This window comes from Palaemon carinicauda, chromosome 8, assembly GCF_036898095.1.
Source record: "Palaemon carinicauda isolate YSFRI2023 chromosome 8, ASM3689809v2, whole genome shotgun sequence".
In the NCBI taxonomy this organism is placed as follows: domain Eukaryota; kingdom Metazoa; phylum Arthropoda; class Malacostraca; order Decapoda; family Palaemonidae; genus Palaemon; species Palaemon carinicauda.
In genome coordinates, this window is record NC_090732.1 from 137,947,481 (window position 1) to 137,973,009 (window position 25,529).

Consider the following 25,529-nt stretch of genomic DNA (forward strand, 5'->3'; position numbering starts at 1 on the left):
ATATATATATATAATATATATATATATAATATATATATATATATATATATATATATATATATATATATATATATATATATATATATATGTATTGTGTGTCATATATATATATATATATATATATATATATATATATATATATATATATATATATATATATATACTTACACATACACACATACATACTGTACAGTAACCCTCCACCATGCAAACGTCGAACTTATGGACGATCGTCATTACAAAATTGTGCCAAAATCATAATTAGAAATTCAAAGTACAATGATTGTAGTTCAAATCGCAAGGCTATGTGGTAAGACAGTTCACTCTGCTGCTTTGCAGCTGTACTGCCTGTGTTTCATATATGCTCGTACAATACCAGTTTTGATTTTTTATCTTATCACTTGCTCTTTCGTGCACTGTTGATAAACCAGCCTGTGTAAGCCTGATAACTCATGTTTAATTTTGTTTGAAATTTTGTGACGTTCTTTCTCGCAATTCCTGGTACTCAAGTTCAATTTCTTTAATGAAGTTCATTTGTATTCAGCTCGCCTTTCAGTTACAGCCTATTTGCTCACTTGCACTTTGGTGACCAGTGGAGTGACCAGCTCCCTCCAGCCTTCCCCTTCACTGCTGTCTTACTATTTGGTGATGCCACCCTCCAATCCTGACTCTCCTATCAAGGCCTCTCCCATGAAACTACCGCCCTTCGCCAATACAGAGGCATTCTCCTGGTTTCAGCGGGAAGAGGTCCAGTTCTTCATCAAAGTCCTGAGTTGCTCAAGCACCAAAGCAGACTATGTCCTCGTGGCGATCCCTGGGGACACTTTCCCAGAAATCTCCAATTGGCTTTGCGAGCAAGGGGACAACCCAATATCGTATAACGCCCTCAAAACATACCTCCTGGATCATTACTCGCATTGCCAGCCACTCATATAGCCAAACTTTTTCAGCTCTCTCAATAACCATTAGGGGACCAAAGGGCTTTGGTTGCCCTTAGGGAAATGACCAGTATCGCTCGTCTGCAACCTGCCGCAGGAAGCTCTCGTCAGTAGGTGAACCTACGCCATGCTCTTTAGGTACAGTATACTGTATATGTGTATATGTAAATATATATATATATATATATATATATATATATATATATATATATATATATATATATATATATATTTATATATCTATATATCTATATATATATATATATATATATATATATATATATATATATATATATATATATATATATATATATATGGTGCAATACTCGAGCTGGTGGTCAATGGCTTGCCCCACCCATTAGCCTGTTTCAGTAGAAAACTGTCTAAGGCAGAATCTGGCTACTCTACCTTCAACTGCAAATTACTGGTGGTCTATTTGCCTATTCGATAGTTTCGCCACTTCTCAGAAAGTACGCCCTTCGTCATTTGCATGGACTACATGCTTCTGGTGCACGGCTTCACTTGACAGTCCGATGCCTGGTCTACTGGTCAATGCAGACATTGTTCTACCGTGGCTGAATACAATTGCACCCTGTAACACGTCCTTGGGAAAATGAATCTCTTTTCTGATGTCCTTTCAAGAAACACATTGGCCGCCAATTACTTAGGATTAGGTTAAAACACCTTAGCAGAAGCCCACTGTAAAGATCCATAGTATCAAGCCTGTAGGAAATCCTGGACATGCCTCTGTTGGGAAAACGTTCCCCTCAATGACTCCAACTCCACCCTCCTCTGTGATGTCAGCACTGGTAGACCAAGACCATGGATACCTTTCCCATGGGCTAACAGGTGTTTGATTTCATTCATGGCCTTTTACATCCCTCGTGCCGATCCATTGCACAGCCACTGAAAATGAAATTCATTTGGCACGTCCTTACTAAGGATGCCACGGATGTACTTCATGGAGTGGGCACCTTTCCTCAACCCCAGTGTGATTTGGTCCACATTCATGTCGACGTAGTAGGTCCCTTACCCACTTCACAAGGTCATCGTTGCCTGCTACTGTTATTGACTACTCCACTTGTTAGCCTGAAGCCATTCCCATGGAAATAGCAACATCCACCTTGTATACATTTGCCTAACTCAGGTAGGATAATGATATTCGGTATCCCTGAGCATATTACTTCTGACAAGGGTACCACTTTCACCTCTCAATTGTGGACATCATTAGCGAATCTCATGGGTATTGCCCTACATCAGTCAACTGCCTACAACTCTGCTGCCAAAGGAATGGTTGAACGTTTTCATCACACCTATGAAGCAGCTTTGATATCCCGCGGCAATGACTCCAACTGATTTGCTGAAATGGTGTACAGCGACCCGTTGGTCGTCCTTACCAAACTTTTTCCAATAATCTCCAACGCCTATGTCACCTATGCCACCCGACAACTAAGCTCCCAGCGAAGCAACACGTACCGACAGATCTGCTCTCAGCAACACATTTACAAGCCCCCAGCAAAGCAACATATACCGACAGATCTGCACTCAGCAACGCATTTACAAGCCCCAGCAAATCAACACGTACCACAGATCTGCATTAATCAACGCATTTACAAGCCTCCAGCGAAGCAACGTGTACCAACAGATCTGCAATCAGCAACGCATGTTCTCTGCTCAGCAACACTAGTAAGCCAGTGCTAATGCCCCCTTACACGGGCCCTTTCTTCTTGATCCGTCGTTCGCTGAAGGCTTTCTTAATCAACATTCATTGCAAAGAAGACTTGGTCTTCATTGATCGCCTAAAACCCGCATATCTCCTGCTAGATGACCCACCTACAGTGCACCTATCTACAGCAGAATTTCCTATTTCACATGTATGTCATGTGTTTCATACACTTTCGTACACTGTAACAGTTTTGCTTTTTATCACTCTCTTCCCTGCACCGTTAATAAACCAACCGCTGTAAGCCTAATACCACATGTTTAATTTTGTTTGAAATTTTTGTGACGTTCATGCTAGCAAGTCTTGGTATTCAAGTTAAGTTGCATTCACCTTGCCTCTCAGTTACAACCTAACTGCTCACTCGCACACAACGCCCTGAAAGTTGTCTTATGATTGTTGAATCTGCTTCAGTCACATCTCCAGTTTTTAAACAAAGGGTTTTATTAATTCAATGTTAAGCTATTGTTCATTTTGTAGAAATATTGAAATCGTAAACTATTGACAGTCAAGATGTATGATAGTAAGCAAAAAGGTAGTGGCGATACCTAAGATGCTTCTAGGAAACGACATGCAATAACATCAAGACAAAAAATGAGAGAGAGAGAGAGAGAGAGAGAGAGAGAGAGAGAGAGAGAGAGAGAGAGAGAGAGAGAGAGAGAGAGAGAGAGGCAGCTGTTGTACTTTATTAAATGATATTACTTAATAAATGATTTTTCTTCAATCAAAATTAACATTTTCCTTTAAACTGATTCTTGCTAATTCGAAATAAATTGTGCATGTATCTTTTGTTGATAACATATGTAAGTTCAATGATGTAAATAACAATCGAGAAAACTCTGTCGTTTAGCATGAGGTCTTATGCATAAAAGATATTCACGTACAGTACATTACAAGAATTCGTAATAATACAATAAAAAAACTTTAAATGGTTGGTTGTTAAAACATTTAAATGGTTGTTTGTTAAAAACTTTAAATGTTTTTTGTTAAAGTAACGGAAATGAAAGCCATTGGAAACCAATACATTTTAAAGGCATATTACATATTAAGAACAATTAGCTGGAGTAATTTTTGATATGGCTGTTGTTTACGTTGATTAGTATCACAGCAATCAGAAGACTAAAAACTTGAAAAACTGAAATTGTTAGATGGTGAAATGTGAAGGCAATTAATAAATAGATTATAAAGAACTAATTGATTTTATATACAAATGCAGGAATTCTTGTTACATTCATAGCGTAGATACTTAGCGATTGAAGGATAAACTAAGTGAAAATGTGGAGAGTTGTTTGTGAATTGCCTAACCTTCATTACGTTCAACTAGCATATTTTCCGGCTTCCGAACACACACTGGCGCATCTGGCTCATATGGTGGAGGCTTACTTTGTATGTGTGCGTGTGTGTGGGAACTTTACACACAAACGTTATACCTTTTCCACTGACAGATGTGACAGTCACTGCCGTATGCAGACTGAATTTATGAGTTGTGGATTAACCACCTGTGGAGTAAAATATTTATGATATTGGTGGTGTTTCATAATACACTTAAGGTACACAGCAGTGTGTCGAACCATTCATCCCCATTTTTCATGCACTCATTCACTTGGATATTTAAACCCTTTCATTCCTAGACCTTTTTAAAATAAATACACACACACACACGCATATATATATATATATATATATATATATATATATATATATATATATATATATATATATATATATATATATATATATATATATATGTATATATATATATATATATATATATATATATATATATATATATGTGTGTGTGTGTGTGTGTGTGTGTGTGTATGTGTATAAAGAGACAGGAAGTTGTTCTTTTGTTAATTAATATGTATTAGGAAAACAGTATATTGGTGAAGGTTATCAGTTACTTTAGAATTGGGATTATTCTATGTAATGGCTGTGTACCGATATTTAAGTCTCGTGTTAGAATAATTGCCAATTTGCCATCGTTACTCCGAAATGCAGCGGTGGATGGTGTCACCTTCATCGTAAGACCACTTATGGTTTTTCATAGGTAGTAGGTTGGCCAAGGCACCAGCCATCCGTTGAGGTACGACTGCTAGAGAGTTATTGAGTCCTTTGACTGGCCAGTCAGTACTATATTGGACCCCTCTCTCTGGTTACGGCTCATTTCATTTTTGCTGACCCATACACAGAATAGTCTGGGCTATTCTTCACACATTCCCCTCTTTCCTCTTGCACTTGACAACACTGAAATTACCAAACAATTCTTCTTCTTTCAAGAGGTTAACTACTGCACTGTAATGGTTTAGTGGCTATTTTCCTTTTTGGTAAGGGTAGAAGAGACTCTAGCTATGGTAACCAGCTCTTATAGTAGGACACTCCAAAATAAAACCATTGTTTTCTGGTCTTGGGAAGTGCCATAGCCTCTGTACCATGGTTTTCCATTGTCTTGGGGTAGAGATATCTTGCTTGAGGGTACACTCTGGCACACTATTCTACCTTGTTTTTCTTCCTCCTGTTATTTTGAAGTTTTTATCCTCTTGTTATGTTCAAGTTTTTATAGTTTAAATATTTCTTGTAGTTTTCCTTATTTCCTTTCCTCGCTGGGCTATTTTCCATTATTTCCTTTCCTCGCTGCGCTATTTTCCATTATTTCCTTTCCTCCCCGGGCTATTTTCCCTGTTGGAGACCTTAGGCTCATAACATGCTTCGTTTCCAGCTAGAGTTGTAGGTTAGCAAGTAATAATTATACTAATAAGGGTACGAAGGAATATTAAGGAATGTATGTTTTGAACATCGAATCATACTCACTCTCTCTCTCTCTCTCTCTCTCTCTCTCTCTCTCTCTCTCTCTCTCTCTCTCTCTCTCTCTCTCTCTCTCTCTCTTTCTTTATGAGATGAAGACAAAATAAAGAACCTAAAAGGTCTGTGCGAGACGGCAAGCGTCCATGTGTGAGGATTATCATAGTTACCCAAATATTCTGCTTAATTCCCCTTTTTTTTCTAGAATACAAGGCTGGATTTAACTACACAAATTTTCTTCTTCATTAACACTTGAACAACAGGAATATATTATGAAAATTCGCTGATTCGGGCCCAGATCATGGTACACCAATATCCGACCTCTTGTTATAGGATAATGATAACAATGATAATAATGATAATGACAAAATTTAAATGTAGTTTTATTAGGTCGTACGTGATCTTGCTTGGCAGATATATTAGCAATTAAGCCTATAATGGAAATTCCATTACATCATGAAACTCGTAAAATTTCATAAATAACTCTTAAATGAAATTTAAAAGAAACCCCCCAACATACAGGTCATTTACACACACACACGCACACACATACATGTATATATGTATACAGTATATATATATATATATATATATATATATATATATATATATATATATATATATATATATATATATATACACACACACACTCATGAAAACAAGATGTGTCTTTCACTTTCTGATTTTGCTAGACTTCAAGGATGAGTTTATTTTCCGATTCCCATATCCTGCCTTCCCCCTGGCTGCGGTGAACCACAGTCGATTAAATACAAATTGCAACATTAATTACTTGGGTTAAAAGATGTATAATTATTTTTTCGTTATTTAGACCAGTTAATTTAATGGTATAATTAATGAACCAAAAAGATAATCCTTCATAAATAGGGAACAAGTTTAAAAAGTTCTTTTGCTTGACAAAACCCACGTAACCCATTTTGGATACAAAGGTCTGCCTCTTTGCAGAGCATTCCATTGTTCTTGCACATCTTCCCTTCTCTCCTTTCCTGTCATTAGCAGACGTCTGCTCAGCTTAATGGAAGTGTTACGGTTGACACGTTTCTTGAAATGAACCATCACCTGCACCCCGCAGTCACCGCATCCTTCCTCCAGTTTATTCATGGCGTAACCCATGATTTTCCAGAAGAATTTTCATTTTGTTTCTCTTGAGGAAAACTCCTTTATTTTAGCTTTGGATGAGAAAATTCAATGTCATAGGGTTACTTTTTTTGCTCAATAAACGTATTCTTCATAGAAATTGAATGGTTCTCTCGTCATGTAGATATTAGGTTATTAAATTATAGAAATCGTAAGTGATTTACATATATTAAAATTATAAATTGTGTGCTGCCTCATATATTATGTATTTTATGGTATATATATATATATATATATATATATATATATATATATATATATATATATATATATATATATATATATATATATATACGTATATATAACACCTATGTAATTGTTTGTGTATACACATTCTGAATAATTGGTAAATCGAATAATTTACAGTAGCAGTTATCTTTATTTAGAGTAAAGATAAGCAATTTTGTTTATAGCGTCACTTACTACCTTTACGAAATTAAAAGCGGCTATTGGGACTGGTAAAACAGATCTGTAAATTATGATCAGCACCTTTTTTTTTTTTTTTTTAATTTTGTACGGGTCTATCCTTGTCAACCCTTTTTACCAATAGTTTTTTTTTCACTATTTACTCACTCCATCCGAGGAAACTAGTGAATGTATTTGACGGGATAGATTCGGAGAAAAACATAACCCATTACCTTCTATGTCCAGGTCTGCATGCATCTATCATTTCTCTGGCTGTTTTCCATTGTATCTGGTGGTGGTACATGATGTGTATTGTGTTTTTAGTGGATTTTAACTGTTTGATCTTGTAATCCATCGTCATCATACACTCACTCATATATATGGTCAGAAATAGTAGCCTCTGTAGACTGCTTAGCAAAAGTTTGGATTTGAGTGAGATTAAATAGCTTAACTCGGAGATTTTAAGGTTGATGTTACATCAGAAATGGTAAAATGAAAGTTTCAATTCAATTAAGGAAAATGGTGGTCGTGATGTTATTGTGGAGATATGAAGATATGCTGACACTGACAGCATTCGTCCCAAATTCAAGAGCAGGCGAATGTGCCTTGGAATGTTATCTTGTTACTAACCGAAACTTTTAGAATAGTCTGTTGATTAAAATATTGAGATGTTTTTGTTCTTACACTTAAGAAAAATGAAATAGTTAATGATTTTTTTCTGGGAAATTCAGCCCTTTCTTGATCAGGTTAACAGGATTACAAACCTACATTTGATGTTTTTCTTTCCAATATGAGTAACACATGCTTATATGTATTTTTTTCAGAAACAAATTTTTTTTCCATAACAGGGGTTTACAAGTGAAATCACAACTCGACAGTCATTGCTACATTGAATATTTAACCACTCAATCATAGATCATCTAGTTGTTGCATTTGATCTTCACCATCAGAATCGTTTTGTATTCGCACACAGACTGCTCATCGGTTTACATTTGCCCTCACAACTCTTTTCTTACTCGTATTCGATCTTAATTTCCTCCTCTTGAAAACTACTAAGTTTTCTTCAAGTTTCTGCAGTATCTCTTTAATATCCCTAGCCAGCTCGGTATAATCTGCAAACTGAAAGTGTGCCTCACTATGTCCAACTTTTTTTTTAATTAAACCTACCGTCTTATATATATATATATATATATATATATATATATATATATATATATATATATATATATATATATATATATATATATATATAAACCCGATCTTTCTGAATTGGGATACCTTAATGAGGTGAAAGAGTTTGCGTATCACAGTGATCAGCAAAGCTATACTGGTTTTGTGTGAGCAATCTAACAAAAATCTCTCGCCCTGACCAATCCACAGTGGCTAGCGTGGGAAACTAAACCTTGCGACATACAACGCCAGGACCATGTTTATGGACGAAGGTTTTGCTGAGTTACTCGAAGAGCTGAAAGATATAAATTGGGATATAATAGGATTGAGGAAAATTATAACGGGGAAATCTTATATAGAATTAAAAGAGGGCCATGTATATTCCTTCCAAAGACATGAAAGGAGCAGAGAAAGTGGAGTGCATATTTTTACTAACGAAAATAGTGTAGGTAATAAAGAGAAAGAAGTAGAAAGTTTTTTTTTATGAAGGTATGGAGATAGCTATGAAAAAAATATAAGACTCAATTTACATATGTTTGGGGCGATATTACTGCTAAAGTAGGTCAAAAGACGAGAGGAGAATCAGCAGTAGATAAATTTTGAGTAGGCACCAAGAATGACAGAGGAGACATGCTTGTAGAATTTGCTGAAATAAACAATCATTTTAAACCATGAACACGTTCTTCTATAAGAAAAAAAAAAAAAAAAACAGAAAATGGACGTGCAGGAGCCCATATGGAGAAATTAAAAATGAAATAGATTTTATTCGCGATGAAAAAGTCCATTTAGTTAACGATGTAACAGTGTTAAACAAGTTAAAGCAATCATAGAATGGTGAGAAGCAAAATTTGTTTAGATCTAAGGAAAGAGAGAGGTAAATTCATTTTAAGAAAGAAAATTAACACTCCTGCAATAACAGAAAAATCTAATGAGTTTAGTTTAGCACCACAAAATAGGTACTCCGGTCACATGATGAATTGGAAGCAAGTGAAGAAGAAAATAAGAAGTACTTTAACAAAAATTTTATTGGAATCGTCACAAGAGATAGGTGGAAAAGTTCCTAAGCAAGATCAAGGAAAGCTATCAGAAAAGACCAAAAATTTAATAAAGAAAAGAATTGAAATGAGGGTAAAATATAAGAAAAATTATATTGAATTACCAGAACCATTCAAAACAATAAACAAACTAAAAACCCAAGATATTCGTAAACACAATCAGACCAAACCTAAAAAATGGAAGAAGTATCAAATTGATGAAAAGAAGACTTGAAACAGGATGCCAACAGATGGAAATAGAAATATTATCAACAATGAAGATGGAGTGATAAAAATTGCAGAGGATTTCTATAAAATGCTATACAATAGTGATATAAGAAATAACTTCACCAATAGAAATGAAACACCTGAGCCTGTACTAAACATAACAGTAGGAGAATTAAAAGAATCATGAAAAAAGGCAAAGCAGAAGAAGAAGATGGACTAAAACTCGCTGAACAATACACCAAATGTTTGCAAGAATGTTCTATACCTACAGCTTGGAAAAATTTTATTATGATACTAATTCACCAAAAAAAAAAGGGGGGGGGAGACACAATAATTTACTCGCTGTAGTGTGTTAAAATATTTACAAAGATCATATTAGGCCGAATAGAAAGACAGCTAGACTTTAATCAACCAAGAGAGCAGTCAGGCTCTAGAATCGAGTATTTAAAAACTGACCATATTCATGTAATTAACCAGCTAATGGAAAAATCAACAGAGTTTGACAAATGACTGTGTGACATTTATAGACTATGAGAAAGCTTTTGATTCTGTCAAAACCTCAGCTGTTATGAAAACCCTACAAAAACAAGTAATATATGAATCTTATGTTAGAACACGAAGATATCTATACAGAAAGTACAGCAATCCTAAAACTACATAGTGATAATGGGAAAATTCCGATTGAGAAAGGAGTTAGACAGGGAGAACCAATCTCCTAAATTATTCACAGCATGCCTAGAAGTCTTGAAGAATTTAGATAGGAAAAAAGTAGGAATTATTATTAATTGAGAATACCTTAACAGCTTAAGATTTGGAAATGACATAGTTGTGTTTAGTGAAGCATGGAAGGAGTTACAAAAGATGATAGATTTGAATAGAGTAAGCAGAAATTCAGTACTGAACATGAATTTGAGTATAACTAAGATAATGTTCAATAAAAATGCAGAGACAATAAATTAAAGTTACGGACGAACCTCTAGAGTTTATTAATGAATATTCGTACTTAGGACAGATAGTAAGTATTTCCCAGGACACGAGACTGAAATTAAAAGAATGATAAGCATGGGATGGTAAACATTTGGTAAACAAAATTAGATTTAGAAAGGAAAAAGTGACATTCTCTCTAAAAAGAAAAGTATTTTATCAGGTGGTCCTACCAGTATAAACTTATGCATAAAAAACTTGGATGCCTACTAAAGCCTTAGAACATAAGCTAGTTACAACTCAAAGAGCTATGAAGAGGACAATGATGGGAATAACGCTGAGAGACTGAAAAAGAGCAACACGGATACGAGAGACAATTAAAGTAGAGGATGTTTTAACTTGTAAAATAAAGAAAAAAGAAATTTACATGGACAGGATATATAATGAGAATGACAATCAATAGATGGATATTAAGAATAACAGAGTGGCTCCTTAGAGATTGTAAATGCAGGGGAAGGAAGAGAAGATGATAGATTGATGAACCAAGAAAGTTTGCGGGTGTGGACTGGCATAAAGACCATAAACAGACTCAAGTGGAACTAGCAACGGCTGATGGTAATATATATATATAAAGACCATATATATATATATATATATATATATATATATATATATATATATATATATATATATATATATATATATATATATATATATATATATATATATGTATATATGTCTGTTCATGTATGCATGTATATATATCATCAACTGTACTTCCACATGCGTCTGTTTATAGTCTTTCTATGCCAGTCTATAAACCCACGTTTTCTTAGCTCGGCAATCCATCGCAGTCTATAAACCCACGTTTTCTTAGCTCGGCAATCCATCGTTTCCTCTTCATTCCACTGCTTCGTTTACATTCATCTTGTCCATCTGTTATCGGACATTCTCATTATATGTCCTGCTCACGTGCATTTCTTTTTCTTACATGTTAGAATATCCTCTACTTTTGTTTGTTCTCGTATCCATGTTGCTCCTTTCTGTCTCTTAGTGCTATTCCCATCATTATTCATTCAATAGTACTTGAAGTTGTAACTAGCTTACGATCTCAGGCTTTAGTGTGTGTATATATATATATATATATATATATATATATATATATATATATATATATATATATATATATATATATATATATATATATATATATATATATATATATATATATGTATGTATATATATATATTATATATATATATTTATATATATATATATATATATATATATATATATATATATATATATATATATATATATATAGTGTGTAATCGCAGAATACCCTTAGTAACAGGAAGGGAATTTGGTGGTTAATAAACTATTGGGAACCCTTTGCTTCTCCACCAACAGCTAAGAGAAAGTTACGCACTTGGATATATAGAAGTAAAGTTAGTTACATTAAAATTATTTTTTGATTACAAACTAAACACTTGAGCCTACCGTAATTGGGTGAACAAAAAAATAAAAGGAAACCAGATTTAATTATCATTATCTCTAGAGGACACTTATTCACGCACACACCTATCCCCTCCGTCCAGGGTTAGCGGCGATTCACTTTATGATATCATGAATGGCTGTGCTGCAAATATTTCCTTGAATCTTCTTCTTCTTCTTCTTCTTCTTCTTCTTCTTCTTCTTCTTCTTCTTCTTCCTTTTTTTCTGCTAATGATGTAAACTTACGGAATACTATTGATTGTACGATAAGATATCTCTGGTAACGGCATATGCGATAAGACGGTTGTCATTAAGTTTATTGTGCAGCGAGACTATTTTTCATGATATATATATATATATATATATGTGTACGCCGATCTGTCTCTGATCATATGAATAGAAAAGCTTTAATAGGTTGATTCCAGACTGCTATGTCAATAAATACACGCCTGTTGTGCGTGTTGGGGAACTGATGGGATGCAAATCATCACAGAAAATGAAACATTTTGGGCCCCGTGATTTGTAATTTCAAGTATTTTATATATATATATATATATATATATATATATATATATATATATATATATATATATATATAATATATATATATATATATATATATATATATATATATATATATATATATATACACACACATATGCATAATTTGCATTAGAGGCGATTGACGTAGCGGCGTCAATGTGTATGCTACTGGAATCCTTGTATTTTGTTACCCTCTTCAAGTTTTCATGTGTAAGATTTTAGTTAAAGAAACAACGATTATTCCTTTTCTTCGTTTAATCTGTTCACGATAGCACTATTCGGACAAAACTGTCTTTATCAAGGTAATATTGGTTAACATAAGTTTACAATTCTCTTAGTACACGAGTTTTTACAAAATTTATATTTAATGATTTTGAAATTATTTTCTATAGAAATTGAAAATTTAGGAATGGAAAATAAAAAATGATAATAGGCAATTAGTCGGTAAGGAATTTTGGTACAGATGGTAAATTTTTCGAAAGCGATAGTTTGATGTTGAAGGTAAAATGTGCATTACACTTTCAAAAAGGAGTGTGTGTGTGTGTGTGACCAGTTTAGTATAAAAAGGAATTTGAGACAAGTGTGTGTACTTTGTTTCTATTGTAGTGTAGTATCTGTATGGGAGCAGTAATGCAAAAAAAATCTGATCAAGAATAGTATATTTAGGTTTGATATTTTTGGATAAAACGATTGTTCTTGACTGCAGTGCCAAATGGTTGTGGTTTAGATTACTGTATATGTGATTGAGCATAGAGCAGATAACCTACAAAAACTAGTGAAAGAATTAGAAAGTATTTGCTAGGGGAGTATCTCAGAAAACTTTAGCTATAGTAAGGTTGCTGAGGTGAACAAGTAATGGATGCTTTGGTGGCTGGTGGAAAAAAGCTGCATAATCCCATCGGGAGTAAAGAGTTTGAAAGATGGAAGCTTGCGAGAAGAGATGAGTCACAGAAGTGTAGTAGAGTGGATGCGAAAGATGAAAGGAAACTTTTTGGTGAGAAATCCAAGAGTCGAATGAATGAACAGATTTTTTAAACTAATTTGCTGTATTGAAGAGAAATGTTGAAAGAAATAAGTTAGATGCTGTAGAGAGAATATTTTAGTTTTATGAGGTCCGAAAAGAAACGAAATGATGAGATAATACGAAATACATAAAATGATTGTCTAAGATGGTTTGCACTGTGTAAACAGGGTTCAGGTGGTTTTCATATGGTTCATTCGTGTAAAAGCAATATCGAATGATAGTTTAATAAAAACTATATTGAATTCCGAATTTTCTGCAGATTCATAGAAGGGAGAAGTGATGGTTCGAAAAATGTATTTGGAAAGAGGTTCATCAGCATCCAGGAAGCGGAACTGTCAGTATGGGATATACTGTAGATGAATAACGCTGTGTATGGAAATTCTTTTACTGCTTAGTTCATCTATTATACAGCTGTTTAAGTAGGAATTGAGGAGGCGCTTTTGAGACTTTTTTATTTATCACGTTTCATTGGAAAACACACACACACACACACACACACACACACACACACACACACACACACACACATATATATATATATATATATATATATATATATATATATATATATATGAGTAATGATAAACTTTGCATATTTAAACGTGTTTTTCATATTTCAAATAAGCCATATATTTTAATACATTAAAGTCTGGATTCCCTTACCGACCTAGGGATCTCTCTCTCTCTCTCTCTCTCTCTCTCTCTCTCTCTCTCTCTCTCTCTCTCTCTCTCTCTCTCTCTCTCTCTCTCCCCCCCCCTTTGTTCACTGTACTGTATACCTAACTTTGCTTTCAATACATTTTGAAGTACTGAACCTCTAATGAACTTTGGTTCGTCCTTTGTTCTTTGCTGATGTAAGGTGACAAAACTTGGTCGTTAGCGGCAAAAGTACTTTGATCCACCCTCCTATTTATATCTCTCGGGTCATGAAGGGGACGTAAGTGTTTGACCTTGTCGGTAATGGTTCCATTCCATAGGCATATCCATACACTGTATATATTCAAGTGCCAGACTCATAACTTCGTCACTAACGATAGGGCTGCCATACCAGTAACGTCTCTGAGAAACTCGAGGTCCCATTATGATTGGCAAAATACTTTTGTTATTACCTCTTTGTAAGTTTGTTTTGTATTTTGCAAGCTCTGTCAATTTTACTTGTATGGTAATGTATGTCTATTAACTTTTGTATATTTATTATATTTGCTTATATGGAGATTTTATATGTGCTTTAACATTATAACTATACTGTAATGCAATCATATTCTAATATATTTAAACATACATTCGCGATTAGTAGTCCAAAATAGCGTTACTCATTTGGAGTAGCTTGCTTATCTTTTCATTCATTTATGCTTTACATTATTTTCTTTACATATTTCCTTAGTTTCGTTTGCTAGAGGTGACAAGATTTTTCGAGGGAGTGCGAGAAATGGTATTTCTCCTAGTGCCCAGAATGGAGGATCCTACATCATTCCAGGAATGAGTGACAGTTTGGACACCGCTGTGGAAGACCCACTTTCTCTCTTAGCCGCCAGCATTCCAGGAGGTGGTATACCTGGAGAAGACTACCCTATCTTGTCTTCTATTCCTGAAACGAGCTTTTCATGTGAAGACCATGATTTTCCGGGCTACTTTGCCGACACTGCCCAAGAAGCTTCTTGTCAGGTGTTTCATATCTGTCAACGAGATGGACGTTTCGACTCGTTCCTATGCCCCAACGGGACTGTCTTTAATCAGCGTTTTTTCGTTTGCGATTGGTGGTTCAATGTTGACTGTGCTGCATCCGATATGTTTACAAGCCTCAACGCCGAAATTGGAAGGGAGGGGATAATTCGATCGTCTGCAAATATGAAATATTCTAAAACTCCCAAGTATAGAAATCAGAGACCTGCAGATGATCAATACATGGCCAAAAACATGCATAAGTCTCTCTTGATGGGATTACAAGATATTCGGTCTCACAGTCAGCATTACAGCAGACCAGCATCCACTCCTATGACTTCTCACAATTATGTTCTTAATCATAATTATGGACTATCTAAGGACTCTGTTCCAAACATGGACTATGAACAGTCCAATCAGAACTATGAACCATCAAATACACCAGCTCTTGCATACGGTCCACCCTTTCGCAATTCTGGTCGTAGCCAACGTTTTGAATCTTCCTCATTGCCTAATCAGAATTATGGACCACCAGTTGTTTCTGTAAACAATTACGAACCACGAACTACATCGCCTTTGATATATGGGCCGCCTGTAAATTCTCGTAATAATAATAAATATGAACCACCCATTGTGCCTGCCCAAAATTACAAACTCCCCAATGGACTAAATCAAAATTATGGACCTCCTACATCCCCCAATGAAAAATATAGAATTTCTCACAATTCTGCACCTGCTCAGTCAACGGGTAAAAAGCATATGAGGAACTAAAGACCACCGTATGTTCCTCCTCAGAGTTATGTTCCCGCTACTTCACGTGGTCAGAAGTAATGAAATTTTCTTAGTTATGGCACAATAACTACATCTACTCATATATTTCAAACTCTTTCCGGGGATTGGTTTCATCAAAATATTGTTCTTATTTGGAGACATGGTACTTTAGATGAGTGAAAAAAAAAAATCGTTATATATTTGTACAGGATGTAAAATGTTATGAAATTTCGAGGAAAAACTTAGAGGTTCAAATATTATGGGCAAGAATATATGGGTAAGGTAAGAAATTATAGAGTTTTATCCAGGCTTAAAACAAAATGGATTGTAAACAGAGTACGTCACGAATCATATCAATAAAGGTGCGTAAGATATCATGCAAGAATAATTAAAGGTGAAGTAACCTATATCGAATAAGATTTGCACCAAGAGACTGGTTTATTTTTAATGCGACACCCTCTCGACACCGTTGGTCGTTTGATCAGTATTTTAAGGGTGACTACTAAGCCCTATCAGCAACAAGTTTACTAAACCTCTGGTCTCTGGACGAGTGAAGTTTATGAACCGAAGGTCTCATCAGTGCTCAAGTGGGGTACAGAAAGTAGCTGTGCGAGATGTTCGTAGTACTAAAATGCAGTAGTGTTCATAGATCAGATTTCAACTATATAAAGTTAGTTATGTGGCAAGGGGTTATAGTTATTTATATATAAATGCCTTTTTATTTTCATTCTTTATCTGGACAATAATCCAATTCCTCAACTGTGACTTCAATTGTGATTCTTGTGTGATCCTTTGTGATTATCTTAATTTTGCAATATATTATATAATTGAAAGTCTACATTTTCTTACACCATTGCCTCCTCCCTTGTTCGTGAAACCGGAGCACAAAAGTATGTTCGCCACTACTTTCTTTAGAATGCTTAATGTTTGCAACTTAGATTTTTGTATCAACTTAGATTTTTGTATCATTGTGATTTCTTTAAAAAAAAAAAAAAAAAAAAAAAAGATTTCTTATACAGTGTTCTAAGAGTCTTACTTTCTTTGTAGTAGGATTTCGCTTCCTTTAACGCCATTTGGAAGGCCAAGGTAATATACCGCTATGACTTATTAACCATGCATATAAGACTATCCTGGATGAGAGTGGCACATCAGAATATGCTTACAGTGACGGGGTACTGTCACTTGAGAAAATTCTGTGGTTATTGTTAAATGTGTAAATCTGTGGCGAAAATACCACTTCGATGGTAAATCTGTCGGTGATATTCTTGGAAATGTAGGTGTACTGTAGATGCCCGTGTTGGATATGCCTATCTGTATGGAATAAGAATTTTGAATAAAATTCGACTGGTATGATATGCTTATGTTTTTGTAATTCTGCCTTTAATTATTTTATATTTCAAAATTATTTTACTAAACTTTTTACATTAATGTATTCACTGGTCCCAGTGCCTGGCTTCTACCCGTAATACTACATACTTACTAACCCTTAGAACATTGATAGTTAAAGATCTGTGGATAGAATGATGATGGGATTAACACTACAAAACAGAAAAAGAGCAACATGGATACGAGAGCAAACTAAAGTAGAGTATATTCTAATAAGTAAAAAAAAAAAAGAGAATTGGACGAGGTCAGACCATATGATGAGAATGACCGATAATTAATGAACCAAATAAATAACAGAATGGGTCCTAGAAATTGTAAACGAATCAGGGTAAGGGAGAGAGGACGGTGGATTGACGAGCTAAGAAAATTTCCGGGCACAAACGGTTATGTAGAACATGTCTGAGGCCTTTAACCTGCAGTAGACTATCAACGGCTGATGATATATGTGTGTGTGTGTGTATATATATATATATATATATATATATATATATATATATATATATATATATATATATATATATATATATATATATATATATATATATATATATATATATATATATATATATAATGTGTGTGTGTGCGTGGAAAGAGAGAGAGATAGTAATTAGGATAGATTGATGCAAGGAGTCAAAAAAAAGGACTAAATTTATGCGTGCAGTTGTATGCTGATAATGGTGTCATAAATGGTGTTTGAAATGACTGATATGTTTACACATTATTTAGTAAAGATTGATAATAAGAACTAGAAACTAGTGCAAAAATTTGACATCGTTTGCAGGATTAGAAGAAAATTGGGAGTTAGAAACTAGAGTATTGTTCTCCTCTGTGTAACTTTATCGGAATACGGGGCCATGAATTTTCAGGTTCAGGTGGATAGTGGGAAAATGCAAGTGGGTATTTCGTTGTAAATGAATGAGGGGAATCACAGATAGATAAAGCTAGGAGAGCGGGAGCACCAAGTATGGAAACTTTGGAGTCTGTTCAAGTCAAAACTCAGGTATATGCAGAAATATTGATTTAACTCCGCTGTGTCAAAAAATCAAGGTGATACGAAAATTCTATATGCTTATGATTCAAGGTGACTTCCCTTAATACGGCTCCTCTTCTCTTTATTTATATAGTGAACAAAAATTATTTGGATTAAAAATACAATATATATATATATATATATATATATATATATATATATATATATATGTATATATATATATATATATATATATATATATATATATATATATATATATTGTATATATATATACATATATATATATATATATATATATATATATATATATATGTATGTATATATATATACATATATATATATATGTATATATATACATATATATATATATATATATATATATATATATATATATATGTATATATATATATATATGTATATATATATATATATATATATATATATATATATATATATACATATATATATATATATATATATATATATATATATATATATATATATATATATATATATATATGTATATATATATATATATATATATATGTATATATATATATATATATATATATATATATATATATATATATATATATATATATATATATATATATATATATATATATATGTCATTCAGTTTGTCTTGGGCTCTTCAAGATTTCACAGTAACCCATTGAATTATGGTCTGGTTTGAAAGCCAGGTTTTCTCTTTAAGAGGTACCTTCAGAGAAAACTATAAATACATAGACTATAAACTAAGTACAGCATTAACTAAGTTTCATAATGGTCTGTATTGCTGCTTTCAAGTACAAATTATTTGTTACCAAAGTATTAGAATGAATTAGAAAAAAAAAAATTCTCGAAAATACACAGGTGGCGGAGACTACTACATTCTTATTTCAAAGTGTAATATCTTCTGACAAAAGACTGTAATGTACGAAAGAGTCTAGGAGTGAAGACCCGACCCGATGCTGTGACCTAGGCATCTTAATTCTACTTACTTATATGCGGGTGGGGTCTGTGGTCGCTTGTGGGATGAACGAATGAAAGCCTAAATGTGTAGCTCGTTTTTGTAGGATGATATTTTTACTGAAAAAAGAAAAATATTTAGACAATGATTAGCTACAAAAACTTGAATTCCATGTTGATTTTAAACGTAATTCAAATAGAACTTCATGTATCCCATTATATAAATGAAGTAATGTTTTATGAACTAGAGGTGTTAGGATTTTCATGAACCTTTGCAACTCTCAAAATAATTTTCTTATTTGGACTGTTTAAGTTCTTGGGATTCCAGCACATGTTACAGTTATGTTTTATTTTTTATGTATGGAAGGTTGATTAAACTTTATTAGATATACGTATCCACCAAAGAAACTTCCTTACATGTATCTATCTGTTAGGTAGTTAATATAGAAATTCCGTGTAGCATTTCTTTATATCTGATAGAGGGAAAGCACTATGTGAAGTATGTGATCTTAAAACACTATAAATCCTAGAACAGGTTCTTGTTAAATTATTAAAACAAAAACTGAAGAAACGGTCTTTGTCTAATTATTGAAACCAAAAATAAGAGAATGTATAATTGGACACGGGAATTCCTGGCACACCACGCTCTGGGGAAGTGCACCCTGGACGGCCAGTGACCAACTGTGTGTAGATGGCGTCAGTCTAGGTAGGTGGTACTACACACAGAAACTTTCCACTCAGTAAGGGTGTGGCAGGGTGCACTTCCTCAGAGCGAGGAGTGCCGGGAATTCCTGTGTCTAACTGTACTTGCTAAATTATCAAAAGATAATACTTAGGGAAAGGTCTTTATTTAAATGTTAAAGTGGGCCAGAGGAAAGTGTCCCTGTTTAATTATTCCTCTTAGACGTGAGAGAAATGACCTCGTTTACTTATTACAAAATAGATCTGAGAAAAATTTCCTTTTTACAGTTATAAAAAATCTTTGTTTTATGATAGAATAAAAATCTCATGAAAGTGTCATTGTAAATGAAATATCAGCTTTTTATCAGACTTGAAAAACCAGTTTTGAAACCAGCAGCTTCTTCAAGTTGCTTTATTTGTGAATGATTTAGGATTGTTTGATCAGTGTTTGAAAGTGCAGCCTCATGTTATGTGATTCAGTTTAAGTCCTAAAATATCAACCCCTGGTTTGTATGATTAATGGTAGCCTAGTAAAACGTCATAGAATCTCAGTCTGTAGGTCCCAATTTCACGTTACGCACATGGTACAATGGTTTTCCCAACCAACAGCAGCTAACAAATGTGCTCACAAGGTGGCTGAAGCTGGTTGCCAAAGAGGGATCCGTGAAGCCCAGAACTCCTGGTGGCAAAGAAAAGCTACAGAAATACAGAGTTTCGCTGACCAACATGACCTGCGCAGTTTCTATGCAGCAACAAAGGAAATATTCGGTCCCACACGGTCATCAGTGGGCGGCCTGAAGGACGCGGATGGGGCCACAACCATCACCGACAGCTAGGGCATCCTGGCCAGGTGGAGGTCTCACTTTGAGAACCTCCTCAATGACCAAGCAGACACCTCAGACGATCTCCTGCGAATGACCCTGCAGCACCCTCCATCCAGCGCATGAAGCCCGGCAAAGCCCCAGGGCCAGACAACATTCCGTTGGAGCTCCTCACTCACGGTGGCCCCGGGTTGAGGAACCGTTTGATGCTCCTTATACTGAAAATATGGGAGATCAAGACCCTCCCCAGTGACTTCCTCGATGCAAACATCATTACCATCTTCAAGAAGGGAGACAGGGAGAACTGTAACAACTACCGGGGAATATCACTACTAAGCATCGCGAATAAGATTTTCTCTCGAATTTTCCTTGAACGCCTCCTTATTCTCGCAGAAGACGTCCTGCCAGAGTCCCAGTACGGCTTTCGACCTTCCCGCGGGACCATAAACATGATCTTCTTCGCACGACAACTACAAGAGAAGAGCCTCGAACAACAATAGCCCATAATGTTCATCTTGTGGGATTTGAAAAAGGCCTTCGACAAAGTACCTCGACCTGCCATGTGGGCTGTCCTCAAAAGATATGGCTGCCCACCCAATTTTGTCAAGCTGGTGCGTGCCCTCCGTGACGGAATGGTTGGGAGAGTCTGCCACCAGAACTCTCTTTCAGGCCCATTCCCCATCAACGGCGGCCTGAAGTAGGGCTGTGTTCTGGCCCCAACGTGTTTCTCGCTATACACCTCAGCAATGCTCAACGAGATTCCCCCAGACACACCCTCAGTCGACCTACGTTTCCGCATGGATGGAGGCGTCTTCAACCTCGCTAGACTCCGCACCAGAACCAAGACCACCTTGTGTGCAGTGTGAGAACTGCAGTATGCTGACGACAATGCCACCCCAGGTCAGACGGCAGAGGACCTGCAGTTGTTAGCTGATGCATACAACTCTGCCTACGAACGTTTTGGGATGCAAGTCAACACAGACAAAACCAAGACCCTCGTCCAACATCCACCAGGACTGATGCTCCCAAACTTCAATACCACAGTGAGTGACCAACCGTTAGAACAAGTGGACCAGTTCTCCTACCTAGGGACCATCCTAACATCAGCTCCCACAAGCAAAAAGGACGTGGAGAACAGGATCAGGGCAGCCCACTCCGCCTTTGGCCGACTCAACTGCTGCGTATTTAACAACCACGCACTGACAATGACCACCAAAATAATGGTGCTCAGGGCAGTAGTCCTCTCCACGCTCCTGTATGCATGTGAACCATGGACGCTATATAGAAGCGATATTAAAAACCTTAGAATGCTTCCAACAAATGAAACTGAGGCAGATCTTGAAAATCCCCTGGGAGAGCCACACCACCAACATTGAAGTCTTAGAACGTGCCTCGCTGACCAGCGTGGAGGCCACCATCATCCGCCTCCGCTGGATAGGACACGTGCATAGGATGGATCCATCTAGGTCCCAAAGAAGATATTCTACGGAGAACTGACCCAGGGCACCAGACCACGAGGAGCCCCGAAAATGTGCTATAAAGATCAACTAAAGCGCACCCTGGCTCTAACTGACATCGATCCTTCCTCTTGGGAAGAAACAGCCAGGGACAGGAAAACCTGGAGGAGCACAGCACACCATGGCACCGTGGACTTCGAGGAGAGGAGGAGACAAAATGAAGAGGCTAGGAGGAGAAGAAGGAGAGAGCGATTAGAACAGCCCCGCCCACCACCTACCCTCCCTTGTGAACACTGTCCGCGACTCTTCCACCACAGACTAGGACTTAACAGCCACATCAGACATAAGCACCCACCCCAAAGATAGGAGGCTGATGGCTAACGACAGAACCCAATACTCGGATACGAGTAGGCGCCGACGACGACAATGGTTTTCGCCAGTGACAGTGGCCATTTTGTCTTTGGGAGCTAAGAATAGGATCTTTGGTAGAGGTTGAGTGATTATTCATCAGCAGTCATTACTTGGTTATGCTTTGGTACTAAAACATCTGTATATGGTCAGTCAGTAGGACGTTTTACGACATGCAATGATCTTGGTGCAGCTGATCTGGTGGTCCTGTAGTTGTACTGTTCCTTATCAATAGGGATCTAGCGAGACTTCACCTGCTAAAGATACACAGGCCAATGCTCATGTCCTGATCAATAGGACAGACATCACTCCTGATGATACTTCTTACAGATTTATACTTCTCACATTAACTGTCATGAAAGTTATTTCTGTGATAAATGATTATCTTTTCTTTGTGAGGGTTGGGTAGTTGAGCTCGAGTTCCATATTGATTTAATTTTTTTTTTTCAGTTATGTTCCCATTAAGGTGATCTCCATATCTGTTGTCAGGAGCTGGCAGATATAGTAAAATATGTTCATCTCTTTGTAACTACTGCTGGGTAGCATGGCCTTTTTCAAACAGGTGGTTCAAAAAGATCTCTTTAATAAAACTTGGCACTTCCCTCTAGCTCTGAGGCAGCGACCCACGTTGGTGACTCATATGTAGTCTTGGTCTGGCTTGAAGTTTTCCATATCTAAAAAGGTTTATAATCAGGAGTTTCTCTTGAAGACAGCAATCATATGTGGAGCATCCTTATCACTAGTGTACCTGACATATATGTCTGCACTGGGGTCCCCATTCTCATACTGTTATCTCTCCCGAAGGGTTCCCTTCAATGGGGGAGGAATGGAAATGCCATGCTTATATTTTCTCTGACACAGTGTGTTGTAATTTTTTGGGTATATCCTATTCTATAAGGTAATTTTTGTATGCATAATCCATGATTATATTGATGGCCTTGTGTGTAGGGACATCAGTAAACGGGAGCTGTACATCTAAGGATGCAATGCAGTTTCTGACTGGAGCTGATGAGGTAACTGAATACAATGGGAGCATATGGGTAGTGAGAATGAAGTTCAACTTCTTGGGGGAATTATTAGGTAGCTGTAGTGACAGGAGTTGGTTTGTACATTTTTAAGATACCAGAACAATAGCCAGGCCTTAATCTATGATGAGTCAGTTAAGATGTTTTGTCAAAGAATTGACTTTCTGTATGAAATGGTTCATTCTTTTTTGCCGACTCATTTGGGTCCTTCTGAAAATGTTTGATTTTATGGGGTTGCCAAGTATGCTGCACAACTTATCCAAGTATTTATTCTTGTACATGATGACATTCACCACTTATGCATCCCACTTGCAGGTGATATCATCGCGTTCACAAAGCTCCTTGGCATCTTATTTCAATTGTTTTGTAATTGCTGGGCCTCCATGTCTCATCCAGCATTTTTGATAAGTTTCTCCCTGAATCCGGGGGTGATATTCCAATCCGAATGGACCCTTGCTTGAGGATACACTCGGGTACACTATTCTATCTTATTTTTTTTCTCTCTTTTATTTTATTTTTAAATGGTGTATTGGGCAGGCTTAATAGATGGGCCATGGGTGCCTGATGGTTTATCAAGAGGTTGTCTTTTCCTTATCTGTTGCTTTTTTTTTTTTTTTTTTTTTTAAACTACCCTTATTGTACTCCCTTCAATTGAAGTGGCTATCCTGGAGGGTATTTAGCCTTGCATGGTGTATCGGCTCCGCCACGTTGACTAGGTTGACTAGTTTTTCCGACTTTTTATCTATAGCTTATGGGTTTTAGCAATCACTTTATTTATGTTTCTGTACATCTTTTTGTTATCATTATTGTTAATTTAGTTTTTAAGTATGATGTATTTTCTTTATTGCCCTTAATTCTTATGCTGTGTAGAGACATCGAGCAAAATCCTGGACCAGTATGTCCTAGACTTTGCCAGTGTTGTCTACTGCATTGTAATATCATTCGTGGATTACTTTTTTATAAGGTTTTTTGGATCAACTGAGGTTTATTTTTAACTTTTGCATTTGAATATTTTTATAACTTTGAATATAATTGTTGATGTGGTTATGACGTTCATATTATACAGTTTCATAATAAAACGTCAGTTTTACTGAAACCTTTCTCCTTCCAAAGACCTCGTAGGTTGTTCACTCTAAGCATTAAAGATGGGTCTTTTCAATGCCTCTCTAGTCCCAGGTTCCGGTTTCATGTTCCAAATTCCATATATCAATCCCTCCAAAGACACGTTGGTCTTTCATCATGGCAGGTAATGTGAATGCATCTTATATAAAAAAAAAGGCTTTCGAATTATGTAAGTGCAAGTATTCTACCTATGACTAGATGAAAAAATATTTCCCTGACAATAGGGGCCTCGCCCCCCAAAAAAGAAGTTTACATCGATATAAAGAACCGCATCTGATGTATATTGTATTAGTGTAGATAGCAAGTGTTTGGTCGATATGAAATATGAATTTTAGATTATATTATTTTTCTGTTTTCTTGTTGATATATGGCTGTTTAAGAAGTTCAGAATGTTCTTATAGTCCACTCTTTAAAGCGAAAGTGTTTCCAAATTTCTAGTGGTTTTATAGCGTTAGGTTGCCCAATATTAAAACTGACAAACTAATCAAATGACCTATGATAACTATTGCCTCTTCCTCGTATGATACTGGGTCATTTTTCTTTCACCTCGATCTCCTGACCTGCCATAGATTGCCCTCTAGTTATGTTATTTATGTTTATTGTTGTCGTCCGGTTTTCACGTGTCTGCGTTTTTTCACTCTGTTGTGATTTATTGATCCCAGTCTCGGCTCCTTCTAGTTTTATTCCCGAAGTCTCACGAAATGGCCTTTTTATGGATTTATGGAACGACGTTTCTCCTTTTTAGTTTCTTCAAAACTGTTGTTTTCTTGACCATATGGCTACTAAATACTTAATTATT

At 35.8% G+C, this 25,529-nt stretch overlaps 2 protein-coding genes across 3 annotated transcripts in view; both read left to right on the forward strand.

Moving 5' to 3' along the window:
- The window catches only part of LOC137645965 (dynein intermediate chain 2, ciliary-like), a 469,865-nt gene that overhangs the window by 268,181 nt on the left and 176,155 nt on the right, over positions 1 to 25,529 (forward strand). The gene's annotated exons all lie outside the window — the stretch shown is intronic.
- Positions 14,828 to 15,962, forward strand: LOC137645011 (uncharacterized). The gene has a single exon (XM_068377875.1). The coding sequence runs from the start codon at positions 14,917 to 14,919 to the stop codon at positions 15,868 to 15,870; it is 954 nt and encodes a 317-aa protein (XP_068233976.1). The 5' UTR covers positions 14,828 to 14,916; the 3' UTR covers positions 15,871 to 15,962.

What these genes read in the sequence shown, in the direction of transcription:
- LOC137645011 (XM_068377875.1), top strand. Translation starts at nt 14,917, where the DNA reads ATGAGTGACAGTTTGGACACCGCTGTGGAAGACCCACTTTCTCTCTTA.